The sequence below is a fragment of the Callorhinus ursinus genome, unplaced genomic scaffold (assembly GCF_003265705.2).
Source record: "Callorhinus ursinus isolate GAN/ISIS: 27379988/994484 unplaced genomic scaffold, GSC_fseal_2.0 scaffold408, whole genome shotgun sequence".
NCBI classification, from domain to species: Eukaryota; Metazoa; Chordata; class Mammalia; order Carnivora; family Otariidae; genus Callorhinus; species Callorhinus ursinus.
Genome location: NW_027397463.1, coordinates 1 through 14,106, shown reverse-complemented (window position 1 = coordinate 14,106; position 14,106 = coordinate 1). Strand labels below are relative to the sequence as shown.

The following is a 14,106-nucleotide window of genomic DNA, read 5'->3' as shown; positions in this document are numbered from 1 at the left end:
AGGGGCCAACATACAGTGACAATTCCTGCCATACCCAGAGCTTCATGCTCAGGAACAAAGAGGGGCATGTGGGAGAAGCCATGCCCTTTCATACCAATCAACCCACTGGAGGAATTTGTTCCTTTTTTCCCAGGCTCTAAATCCACAGGCTTGGAAATCTAGAAGAAATGCTTCTGTCAGGTAACGTGGTGATGGTACTTTGAGCTTCAATTTCTATTAGCCAACTTTCCATTGGAAATTAGAGCAAAGGTTCCCATTATTGTAATCCACAGGGGTTAAGTTCTTGGAGCACATAGCAATGGGGAGAAAAGTGGTGCATTGATCCTGAGGAGGAAACAGAAGATTTCACAGATTCCACCCTTTGTGCACCTAAGCATCCATGCTTGTTCTTTGCCTGAAGAGGAAATCTGTGCCCCCACGGTTTTTCTTCCCAATCTCCGGATGAACATGTGAGGCTAATTTTCTATCAACCTTCTATGAATGGTAGCAGATCATGTTTTCAGGCAGTAAAAGTGCCAAACAACCTACTTGAACAAAACTATGGTTGTGTGCAATTCTGCTTGAGATTATCTCATTTCCTCATCTGCATGTGGACAAAAGAGATGTAAAGAAACCAAGGGAATTAAGTACAGTGTTAATAGGAAGACTCAGTATTTGTGCCCCTCTCTGTCCTTTACTGGGGAAAAGACCCACTCAGACCAAGAAGCTACTCTGAGCTCTCCAAGCATGAACATGGTCTCTAACTTGGCAGATGGAGTCAATATGAATCAGCAGAGAAAACAAGATTTTGTTTTGCAAAAGAAGCAAAGGTTGTTGGAGAAGAGGGGAGAAATAGTGGTCAAGACAGAGGCTATTACACACATTTCTAACCATCAGACTTCATATGGTGTGTCCAAGTCCTCAATAATATGCAGGTGTTTTAATATCAACATGTGAATTCTTTTAAACAATAAATTTTAAAATAAAAATCAAAAGCCGTACAAGTTTTCTATGAGACAATAAGGGTATGGAAATGATATAGTAAAAACTCTCCTGATCCCAATGTTTAGAAGTGACCTCTCCAAATTGCGCCCTTTCCTCTACCCCAGACAGTGTCCCTGAACCCATTCTGGGGGTGGAGCATAAAGAACACCCAACACAAAACAGTCAGCATAGATTTCCAGGTGTTCCCAGAAATTTTTAGAATTGTGATTTTTAGAAGATGACTCTGATGTAACAGACATGACTTTTCCCACAGTACTAGTGTGTGTGATCAGTTGGAAATGGATAATATAACTATGAAAACTGATTTTTTGAGATGTTCTTAGACCTTTTTCAGCATTAATTTCATAATATAATGTTGCCTTTATTACTCAAAATCATTGTGTCTCACCCACCCCAGGAATGAAATAAATGAGTTGAGTCCAAATCATCAGGATATTTCAAGCATCCATCTATGCAAAATCCCCTACCCATGAGGTAATGTGAGCCCCTCTAGTAAAAATATGACATTAATGGAGTCACCACTGTACTTCGTCCTGTACCTTCTGACAAGTTGCTTTCAGTATTGTTACAATCAGCCATTTAAATAACTTTGTAATTAGCAAACATTTACTTGAGGACAGGAGGGCTGGTTGGCCTCTGGCTGGTTTGGCTTTACTGTGTGTGGCCAAAGTGTCTTTGGTGAAGTTCACCTTATCCACAAGAGAAGGGCAGGAGGAGGAAATGACTCCAAATATGGCTTGTTGTTCCCTCTACATAGAGGTGGTTTGCTCCGTGCACAAGGCCACTGTCCTCTAAGTGTGTAACTCAAAGGCATTATGGACCCATGTTGAAAACTGAGATTTTCATTGACTTGGGATGACTTCTCATGACAGTGTCTTCATATTTAGTTAATTTCTCTCTAACCAAACTATTAAGTCAGGTCTCAGTCACTTTTCTGTGGAGTCAGGCACTGAGAGGAAAGGGTTCATTTGTATTAGGAAATGGGGAAGACAAATGAAGGAACATCCCGAAAACAGAGCCAAGGTAAGTTTCTGCCTCTCCTCCCCCACCCCTTCCTGCACATGCTGGAAGTCTTAGCCTTGACCCAGCCTTCAGTAGAGGGTAGGGCTGTTGGGTTTTTTCACAAGCCGCCATGTGTTACATATAAACCTCCTACTGCAAAAACAGAAGCTCAGATGAGGAGTTAATGAATCTGAGGGACCAATTTCCTACAGGTGATTTGGACTTTCCTTTCAGTAATCATGTTTACCAATACTATTAAGTTGTACATAAAATTTGAATTTTCAATTGAAAATACAATTAATTCAGCTTAGACCTCCTCAGAGAGCTTTTTCTTCTTCCCCACATTTGGCAGCAGGGGTTTTCCTGCTTAGGGCTGGAGGATCAGTAATACCTTATTGGGATAATTTTTCTTTATTACAGAAATCAGTCCCATAACTGTGGCAATTAAATCACCTCATTTTATAGAGGAGAGATTAGAGGTCCAGGGAATCTGGCCCCCAAATCCCATATGGAGTAACATTAAAGAAGTGGGGCGCTGAGGGCCCTGGGTCTCATCCAGGATTGTTGCATCAACCTGCCTGAGGATCATTTCCTACCCACAGGAGTTGAGTGCTAGGCATGCAAGTGCATGAGGGTGCTGAGAAGTTAGCCCTACTCTTTTCTGTGCTTCCACTCACTGGCTCTCCCCTGCAAAGTAACTAGCAGTGGGTGGGGCAGCAACTTAGAAACTGAATCAGGAGTTGACTTCCAATCTCAGTTTTCAATCATTTTATGGTAAATCTCTCTCTGGAATGATTTACACAATATTTTATTCCCGCATTCTTCATTGGCCATGGCCAGAATCTTCAATCGCCAGTCTGTCACAGCTCTGTTTGGTAGAAATAAATATAAATCACAATTGGAGACACACTTTCTAACTGTTGCATTTTTAAAAAATTAAATAAACAAATAAAATGCTAGGATTATTTTTATTTATTGCGAGATATCTAGAATAGTGTTTCAGTGGTAATCAATATAGAAATTACTAAGATATTTCCTCTTTTTTTATAGTCTCCAGAATATGACTTGTATGTTACATAAGCAACCCATCTCAGCTTGGACTAGTGGACTAGCTACATTTCAAGTGCTCAATAGCCACATGTGGCTATGGCTCATGGCTACTGCATTGAGCAGCAGAGATTCTGTTCCCAGTGCTTCAGAAACACTGCCCTGAATAATCTTTAGAAAAGTCCCTCCAAGAGAAATAGCTTTTGCACAGCAAAGGAAACAGTTGACAAAACCGAAAGACAACCACCCGAATGGAAGAAGATATTTGCAAATGGTATATCAGATAAAAGGCTAGTATCCAAAATCTATAAAGAACTTATCAAACTCAACACCCAAAGAACAAATAATCCATTCAAGAAATGGGCAGAAGACATGAACAGACATTTCTCCAAAGAAGATATCCAAATGGCCAACAGACATGAAAAAGTGCTCAACATGGCTTGGCATCAGGGAAGTAGAAATCAAAACCACAGTGTGATACCACTTCACACAGTCAGAATGGCTAAAATTCACAAGTCAGGAAATGACAGATGTTGGCGAGGATGCAGAGAAAGGGGAACCCTCCTACACTGTTGGTGGAAATGCAAGCTGGTGCAACCATTCTGGAAAACATTGTGGAGGTTCCTCAAAAAGTTGAAAATAGAACTACCCTACAACCCAGCCATTGCACCACTGGATATTTACCCCAAAGATACAAATGTAGTGATCCGAAGGGGCACCTGCACCCCAATGTTTATAGCAGCAATGTCCATAATAGCCAAACATGGAAAGAGCTCAGATGTCCATGGACAGATGAATGGATAAAGAAGATGTGATATATATATATAATGGAATATTACACAGCCATCAGAAAAATGAAATCTTGCCATTTGCAAAGACATGGATGGAACTAGAGGGTATTATGCTAAGCGAAATAAGTCAATCAGAGAAAGACATTATCGTATGATCTCATTCATATGTGGCATTTAAGAAACAACACAGAGTATCATAGGGCAAGTGAGGGAAAAATAAAACAAGATGAAATCAGAGAGGGAGACAAACCATAAAAACCTCTTAATCTCGGAGACAAACTGAGGGTTGCTGTAGTGGAGGGGGTGGAAGGATGGGGTAACTGGTTGATGGACATTAAGGAGGGCATGTGATGTAATGAGCACTGGGTATTATATAAGACTGATGAATCACTGACCCCTACCTCTGAAACCAATAATACCTTATAAGTTAAATTAATTGAATTTAAATAAAAATTGTTTTAAAAAAACTCATGTCCATACAAAAATGTGCACATGAATGTTTATAGCAGCTTTGTTAATAATCAGCAGAAGTTGGCAGCAGCCAAGATGTCTTCAATAAGTGACCGGATAAATAAACTGTGGCACATCCATACCATTAAATATTATTCAGCAATAAGAAGAAATGAGCTATCAATCCATGAAAAGACATGGAGGAACCTTAAAATCATATTGCTAATTGTAAGAAGCCAGCCTGAAATGGATGCAGCCTGTATGATTCCAACTATATGAGGAATTGTTGGAACTCTATGTACTGTCTGTGTAACTTTTCTGTAAACCTAGGAATTCTCTTTTGAAAAGTCCATTAAACAAACAAAAATAGTAGCTTTGTAGAGATTCAACCACAAGTCATAAATTTTTGACTATTACTCAAATTTATTACTGGTTACTATGGATGATTTACATATGTTTTTGAAAGTCAATGTATTTTCCAAAGGCAGTAATAATAAATACTAAATATCTTTGCTCTCAGAAAAAAAAAGAAAGAAAGAAAGAAAAAGAAAAGTCCCTCCAGACTGGACAGCACCCTGGGTCTGCACCAGAGGCTCCTTAGCCTACAGGGTTCTGTGCAGTGGACCCGCGGAGGGGGCGTTAGCTAGAGTCCGGGGTGCTGAGGTCTGACCCCGGGGCAACCCCAGGGACCCAGAGCCAGTGGAAGGTGCAGGGCATGAAGCGCCCTGGGAGACAGAGACCTTTTTGCTCAGGGACCTGGTGAGAGCACAGGGCTGTGCGCTTCCCAGGCAGCGCAGTAGTACACGCCCTCATCTCTCTTCTCCAGCTTCAGCACCGACAGAGTACAGCTGTTGCTCTCCCTGCCCTTCTTGGCACTTACTTTGTTCGCTTTCAGGACAAAATCCCTCTGCACATATGATCTGGACATGTCTAGGTAGAGGAGCCTCTTGGGGGCACTACCCTCTTGGTGGAGGTACCAGTGGATGTAGCTGACCCAGGTGTCAGCTTCGCAATGCAGGGACGGTGAACTGCCCAAGCACTCCACTACCAAAGCAGGCTGATCCAGCTTGAGCCCTGCTCCACCGCCTGAGAGAGGGAGAAGGGAACAGTGGTGAGACAGGGTTTGTCAGGAGCCTCGGGGTGTCCCTGGTACCCTGCACAGAGGAGCAAGTCAGGACTTACTGGGAAACAGGAGAGAGCGCAAGGAGGACGAGGGGACCCAGCATGATTCTGCTTCCCACCCAGTGGAAAGAAACCCAGGGTGACCTCCTGGATGCACCTGCTGGGAGGAGACCACCTGGGTGGTGGCAGAGGGCAGTTAGGATCTGAGCCTCTGTTTCCCTGAGGCACCTGCAGGTACTGGTGAGAGAGAGGCAGGAGAAAGGGAGGGAGGGGCCAGAGGGCAGGGACAGGTCTGACCACAAGGGGGGGAGGGAACATCCATGGTTAGGGGGCTAAGAAACAATGACGGATGTTAGTGCAAGGAGAGCACCACCAATAACAGCAATCCTTGATTGAACATCAACTACACCTGAGCACAACACTAATTGGTTTCTGCTCATTGTTTGATCACATCCTGAAAATCACCTTGTGGGATGAATGCTACTACCCTCAATTTAGAAATGGGGAAAGCCTCGTTGGTATTTTAAGTAACGCTTCCAAGGCAGCATGCTTAAGGCAAATTAGGTGATGAGGATGTGAGCCAGGTCTGGCTGGAGACAAATCTCAAGCCTCAAATTTGGGCCACTTGGTACCGACAGAGCAATGGGTGTGCGGGCTGCTCTGGAAGCAAGGACAAGCACAGAGCAGAAATCCCTGCTGAAAAGGCAGCAGGCCCCCTGAGCTAGCACTGGAGCATTTCTCCCAGAGGTCTCATCAGAAGATGTAAATGCCCTAACATGACATGATAGCTGTGTAGTCTTGGGCAAGCTAGTTCTCCTTTTCCTCATATGTCAAAGGGACCTAATTAGGTCACATGCAGGGGATGCCGGGGTGGCACAGTTGGTTAAGCCTTTGCCTTCAGCTCAGGTCATGATCTCAGGGTCCTGGGATCCAGTCCCGCATCAGGCTCCTTGCTCAGCGGGGAGCCAGCTTCTCTCTCTGCCTGTAGCTCCCCGTTTGTGCTCTCTCTCTCTCTGACAAATAAATAAAATCTTAAAAAAAAAAAGTTGCCTGCAGAGTAAACAGGAAATGTGAGCAAAGCATGTGTTCTGTCCCAGATGCATAGAAAAAGCTCAAGAAATGTTGGGGATTGGTGTTTCACCTCAAAATTGGACCGGTTGCAAATGATTTCTGGGTTCCGCATAGTGTAGAATTATAGAGAATATTACAGTTATGGAAAATCAGGTGTGTGTGTGTGTGTGTGTGTGTGTGTGTGTGTGTGGCCAGAGGAAGAAGCCTGCATTGAGCCAGGGGCCAGTGCAGACCAGGGGGCCTGCAGTTCCAGTGTCAGATCCTCAGAAATTGTAAAGCAGGGCCTCAGGAAGGGTCAGCTGAGGAATGCATCTGAAATGAAGTTTCCAGAAGTAAAGGTATCATTGACTTCCAACTGAAATGAAGTTTTCTTTTCTGTTGTCCCAAGTATACCAGGGCCTCCTGGGTATAGTTATGGCAATTAGTTATGCTAATGATAGCCCGTCAGCCTGGAGGGAGAAGGTAGTGGGGATGGCAAGGAAGGGTACTTGGCTGGGGCAGGGAGGTTTGGGTCCTTTGCACCCGCTACCAGACCCAGTTCCTGAGCTCCAACTCTTGGTTATGATGAACTATAACCAAGATTCAAGGCTCAAGTGTCCCAAAATGCAGGCTTTGAGATTGTGCTGAGTTGGTGAGGTGGTGACTAGAATATTCTGCTAAAAGAATATTCCAGGGCCATCATTCAGACCCTCAGCAGGTGTCTAGGGCAGCTGTGCTAAAATGTTAAGTGGAAAAGAGAGTCTTACAGGCCCGGAAATACTTGCTGGCACAGAAGACTTGCAGTTTCAAAATTAAGAAAATATAAAATTGTCATCACACTAAAACAGAAAGAGAGTTCTTAAAACAAAAAAGGTAATAAGAGAAATCTACTGCAGAACCCTCAGCCAAAGCTTCCCATCTGCCTGCTTTCGCCACAGGCTCTGAGGCTGCCAGGTGCTCACGGTCTGCAGGGAACGCTGGGTTCAGACCGACTCCACGTTCCTGCCAGCCTCTCAGACCTGCTGGCCTCAGGAATGGTCCAGTCAGGGGGCCGAACCTGGGAGCCCAGCTCTCTATGCAGCCAACGAGGTCATCTGATCAATGGTACGCTGAGGCGAGAGGTCCTTCTCAGTATGTAGCTGCCAAATGGGAGACGTGGAAGAGTCTGAATGATACCTCCTAACTCTGGGAGGATTTATTACATTGACAAGGACAGAATGACCACTCCAGTCCAAGCCCTGCCTCTTGGAGTATGTGTGTCTTTGGAAAAGGCCCTGTAAATGGGAATAATAATGCTCACCCTGGGACACCATCCACCATGGGCCAGGGATTGGACCAAGTTGGTTGCTTTGTAAATAAATACTATCAGTCAGTCTGAAGTATGATGTGATTCTTATAACAATTTTTTCCTCAAATAACATGTCAACACAGTTATAACAACCATATTTGACAGAAGCTAGTTGGAATCTTAAAATATTTCATCTGTGCACAGTCACGTAAGTAATGGAGCCTTGATTAAAATGCAAGTCTAACAAAGTCCAAAACTTGTCACATCATCCATTCCATATATATATAATTCAACAGATATAAAGAGAGAGTGATTTTTAAGCTCTAAAGGGTAAGGGGTCATGAGGAAAATTTCAGAAAGGTTGCAGAACTCGAGAATATCTCTCACATGCCAGCAAGCAAGGGACATAAGCTGTTCTTGAAGAGCAGTCATTCAGGTAATGGTGCTAGACCTCAGAACGTAGTAGAGATTCTTCTAGCACTGGTGAATTAATACTTTTAGAGAGACTAATTTTTTTTAAGGTCGTAACAGTAATCATTGATCCATTAATAATGTCAAATACACCTTATTGAATGTAAAACATTGTACATATCGATTCCTTCCCTGCAAGTATCATAAAGCAGGGATTATTCATTCCATTTTGCAAATGAGATGAGGGCTTAGGAAGGTTGAGTAACTTACTTGAGATTGTCCAGCTAAGAAAGAGCACACCAAGAACTTCAGGTCAATCAGACTCTCGAAGTCTGTGTCCTATGTAACCTGCTTGGATGTTTTTGATTCAGGATTAATTTCTCTCCTCTCTGAGTTGTTGCTTTGAATGCAAATTGTGATCTTATTACATTTTCCATTTGTTTTCAATAATGAGCTTCTGCTTAAAAACTGGTATTTTGCTTGTTCCTTACTCTGACTTCAACCTCCCCCTGCTGGCTATTGCAGATATGACACACACCTTATAGTCCTCTGTGTTGGAGCCCAAGTGAGGGAAGTCTATCCCATCAAAGACTCAGCTTACTGAGTCCAAGGGCCCAAAAATACTAGGCAGAAAATCTGTTATTCCAACTGTCTATGCAGTGTGTTTGGTAGTTTTAGGTAAGTAGCTCCTCCTTGCACGGCCCCAAATTCCCAGCCTCAAATGAGAGAATTGACTGATATGTTTGGCGTCTTATGTACCTGTGAAAACTACAGAGATTTGCTTGTGAATAACGCATATTTATGTTTATATAAATGGCATAGCATTCCTGTCAATCCGTGTCTGTCCATCTGTCTGTCCTCCAGTTTGCCGCTCCTTGGTGCTGCTCCTGGTGCCCCTGGCTACAGCCACTGCATTAATTCATCCACTGACCGTGACAGACACACGTACTGCTGCCTAGGCTGGCTTCACCAGCAAGGCTGTCACTGACAGCTCAGGAGCTCTGCACGCTGGAAGTAAGCATTTCCCCGGGAATCTCATCCCAGGGTTGCTGGTCCCGGGAAATACACATCCACGTTCTCCATAAACACTGCCCATCCTGTGTTATCTGACAGCAAAGTTCTTACCAACCTGATGGCTCCCACACAGCATCACATTGTTTGAGGAGGTTCTGGGCTCCTGTCTGATGATGAGGAAGCTGAGGGTCTCTGTTTATACCTGGTGTCCATGAAGTGTCTCCCTCAGAGAAAAGCTTCTTTAGGTGCAGCAAAGGGGAGGCTGGCTCACAGAGGCTACAGTGCACAGCAGAGCCAGGCTCCTGCACTGTTGCCAGGCCCCCCATGTCCTGCTTGTGAGCCCTGGAGTCAGTGCTCCTACTGCTATTTCTCAGCTCCTCATCTGCAGACAGGAAAAGTCAGCAACTACCTCAAAGGGTTATGAAGATTAAATAATGTACAACATGCAGAACACTTAGGAACATTTCCAGCTAATAAAGATTGTTATTTATTTTCTATACTATTAACAGTAATTGAATAATATTAAATATAAATACAAATATACAATGACAAACATTAAATTATTAAAAATTAATTAAGATGGTAGTAATCATTTTTAATCACTTGTAACTTGGAAGAATTTATGTCTCTTAGATATTTATCCATTCTGAGTTTTAGTTGTTACAAATATCCTCAGCTATTCTATCAATTGTCTAAACTTTGTGTAAAGGCCTTTCATTAACTAGGGATTCTCAGTTTTGTAGTCAATCTCTTGTTGGCACATACTTTGCCTACTTTGGAGTCCTGTTTAAGAAAACCTGTCCCTCTCCAGTACCATGAAAGTGTTCTCTCATTTCTTGTGATATTCAGTTTGAGATTTGAGTCCAGGCTAATCCTGCAATTAGTGTGTCTTGACTTCTGTGAATTCATCCATCTCAGTCTCTCCTTTATTTGCTCCTTGCACGTGTACATATGATCCCTGCAGCAGATTCAGAACACAGAGCGGGGTGGTAGAGACTTTATCAGTTACTGGGGAAATGAAGAAGTGAGTTGTATTGATTTGACACTGAATTCCGTAAGAAACGCGAATGGGCGCTGGTGAAGTGAACGAGTGGAGAACGCTAATGATGTTCCTTCCTGATGAGCTTACATTGAGTACAGAGTTATGGAGGGAAAAAAGAGTAATCCAGTGAAAGATATTAAAAATTCTCCTGTATAGACATTGGGGCAGTGACTGGACTTTTCTATATGATCTATTAATGTTATATACCTGTAAATATAAAATGTCAGAAAAATATTGACCAAAAATGTGGCTGGTATGAAAATGAATTACTGATTATGAAGGTTGTCAGGGTTTTAGTGATACATGTACGTTAGTACTATATTGCACCTCATGTCAGCCTGTAAACTTAATGAGTATCAGAATGTAAAATGCCTCCTCTTCCAGGAAGCTCACTCTGACTACAGGGCGTGTGTGTGTGTGTGTGTGTGTGTGTGTGTGTGTGTGTGTGTGTGTGTATGTGTGGTGATTTGCTAACCAATACTGACTCTGCAGCTGTGTTAATACTTACACAGCTTCACACCCGATGTCCCCTAATCCCATTCTGTCACTCAGGCTCCTGTTGGCATCACTCTGGGCAGGTGTCATGTTGCTAGGAACCCTAGTTAGGGGATGAGGGACAAGGTCCTGTGGGATGATCTCTGGGCTCCCAACCACTAGGGGGAGCCCCGCCTCTGCATTTCAGGGGTCCCTTCTGTGGGGAGAGGGCCTTTGCATATTGCACCTAGTGGGGGACAAAACTTAGGTTCCCAGCACACTAGCCTGCTAGACCCTGGGAGGAGGGAGAGCACCAGTAGCCAGGGAGGGATCGGGCGCCACGGAGAAGCCCACGTTGGCCCAGTGCGCGTTCAGGGGCCGGAGACAGAGTGATGTGGGCAGGAGACGGGCCTGGCTGAGCTTTTCTAGGCATTGGGAGCTTCTGGCTTAGACAGGTGTCTTTGGAGGCAGGTGTCTTCCCCACGTAAAATGTCTAATTCAAATGGGGCTGGATTATGTGTCTGTCAGCTGACGACAGCAGTGACCAGTGCCTTTTACTCCCAAAGTGATCCTGTCACAGGTCCATCCTCCCACGTGTTCTTTACCATCACTGTCTATAATGGCGAAGCCATTGGAAAACATTTCCAGTGTAAGCTCCCGGAAACTGCATTTCCCTCACCTGGTCACGTCAGTCCTTTCAGCATTTCTCTCAGGGGCTTTCGGCTGTGTGTTCCCCATCATTCCATGCCTCCTCGCCTGGATGGAGATGTGGTTCCTGGGTCTCAAAGTGTCACCTCAAAAGGCAAAAGAGGAACCAGTAAGTGTCTCCCCAGGTTAGGCTCCTGAGACTGGCTAGGGACCGAGCTAGAAGGAAGACCCTGGAAGTGCTGATTGGAACGGAGCCCCATTCGGGGGGGGTGAGGGGGATCTCAGGTCTCCATCCTTCAGCGGGCCCAGCAGAAATCCAGAGCAAGTGGAGGAGAGCATGGGGAAAGAACATGGCTCCTCTCTCGAGCTGTCAGGCCAGGCTTCTCTAGGAGATAGCGTGAGCCCTGGGGAAAAGCACATTCCAACACCAGAAACAGCCAGCACCTCTCTGTCCCTGGGATCACAGTCCTGGGACCCTGTGCACTTTGTGTATCTGAACAGCCCGGTTCCTCAGGAACAGAGAGATGGAAACCAGTCAGACTGAGCTGAGACAGCAACTCTAAGAGTCAGAGACCCTCCAGGGTCTCCCGTGGCCACAATAGAGCAGGCGGTGGCTTTGAGCAGCCACCATCAGCACAGGTGGTGCCTGGAGTGGGACGAGTTGTGAGTGAGGGAGGAACATGGAGGGCGGGCGGAGGGAGACAGCCAGCCAGACAAATGCTCAGTCACCTCAGGCTTCCCCCCATTCCTGTGAGGAGCAGAGGGATTCCTAGCACTGTGGGATCCTGAGCCCTGCCAGGGGGCTATCATCACCTGTGGGCTTTGAGACCCCTGGATATTGACTAGGAAGCCCCATGATGGACTGAGCTGCATGGTTCATTATTGGGTAAATTCTTCTCTGCATAATGGCCTGAATGGATGCCTAGAAGCCATTCCTGCCCCCTTGTTGGTGACATGATCAAGAGTCAATGCAGAGATCCAGGGCTTTTCAACACATGCTGTGATTATGCTCTGCAGCGTCTGGCTCGGTTTGCCCTGCCTAATAGGCACAGAAGGTCTTATGTCCTAGAGAAGCTAAGTGTGATTATAACCTCAAGGAACAGTGGAGGAAAATTACTTTCTAAATGGTTTTATATTGGGTAATCTCATTTACAGAGCAGAAATATCTAAGTACAGAATTATTATTCAAGAGTAATTGTAAATCACCTGAATCAGATCAAGATAGGCCTTCTAATCTGTTCCCTCTGTTCTTCTCTGAAAACCTATCCTGGAGCAGTGGCAGAGAGAGCTAATGGAAGTTGTTTCTGTAATTATGTGTCAACATCAAATTGAGCTTGGTTAAAAGCATATCACCTATTAATGTGACTGAGGCTTGAATGCTTATGTGATTCAGTCAAATTCAAAGGCACTAAAAAAGCAGAACATAAGATGAATGAAACACCAAGAGCACCTGGTCCTGGGATGAGGTTGGTGTTTCCTCCAGCTTCTCTCCTGTTACCTCCCCCGGGGCCTCACTGTGATGGTCCCTCTCATCATGTGTGAGTGTGCTGAGCTCTCACATCAGGCTTCCTCCTCTTTTCTGTCCTCTTGTAGTTCCCTCCTTTTGGGCGGGAACCTTTTTACTGAGTAAATATTTCTTCACCATCTTAACACTTTTTACATTTATTTAGTGCTATCCATTTATTATGCTTCAGAATTGATATTTCTCTAACAAAATACACACTTTACACCATTTGTCTGACCTGATCAGGGTTTTTTCTGTTTCTTTTGGGCTTTGGTTTTGATGATGTTGTTGATTTCTGCAGGGAGGAAAGTATTCCCCAGGGAAAGAAGCCATAAATACTGAGTCAAAGAATCATATGTGTAGCCAGAAATTTTTAAACTAGTTGGAATATGTCCTTATAGCACTGGTTTGTAGTTTATTAGCACAACAGTTTTTGGTTGAAACACTGTCAAATTACCTCTTTTTGCTCAGTTTTATCTGGCTCCTGAATCTGAAGCAGGTAAAAAAAAAAAAAGATTGTCAAATGTGTTTTGTTCATCATTCAAAAACTCAGCCATCCCTAATCTATTTCTGAAAACACTGAGCAGACATTGAATACAGCAGACACCGAGGATACGACAGTAACTGAGACGTGGTCTTGCTGTGGGACCCGTGGTGAGACCCAGAGTAAAAAATAAATGTACCCGAGGGCCACAGACCCTGTGACGTGCGATGTGCATCTCAGAAGACAGGCAGAGCAGGGGAAGGGTCTTGATGCTCTCTTATTCCCCGCAACCCCCTCACCTCACCGTCCTCCAGGACCCCCCTGTGTGAGGAGGGATCTCTGTCCACCCGGTTGCCTATGACAGAGACCAGAGTCTCCCTGGGGACCCTCCCTTTCTCAGGGTCCCATCCCATCGTTCACCCTGCCATGTCCATCCTCTGTATTCCTGCCTCCTGGGTTTCATGCATTGTACCACCTCCTGTCTCTTCCACCTTCTCTTCAGCATTTCCTACTGTGGTTCCTGCACCAGCCTCCTGTGTCCCTGCCTCAGTCAGCCTCTCCCAGCCCGACCAGAGAGCCCTGTGACATAGAACACTTGCATTGTTCCAGGGGTTCCTGAATCCACTCTAGGAGGTGAAAGTCTCATTATTCTTGTTTCAGAGGTGAGCAGATGGAAGCACAGAGAAGGGAATAATTTGTGCAAGGTGGTACAAAGATTAAGAGGTGGAGGTAGGATTTGAACCCTGGTTCAGTGCTGGAGTCCACGCTCACAGCTAATCCATGTGCAGCCTTTCA

General features: G+C 44.7%; 1 gene segment (V, D, J or C); it reads right to left on the bottom strand.

Moving 5' to 3' along the window:
- Positions 1–5,022: 5,022 nt before the first annotated feature.
- LOC112816840 (T cell receptor gamma variable 4-like) lies at positions 5,023–5,360 on the bottom strand (the record flags this gene model as incomplete). The annotated part of the segment is given in 1 exon segment: positions 5,023–5,360. A coding segment is annotated over 1 exon segment (338 nt), but the record flags the coding sequence as incomplete, so codon positions are not given.
- Between the last annotated feature and the right edge of the window lie 8,746 nt (positions 5,361–14,106).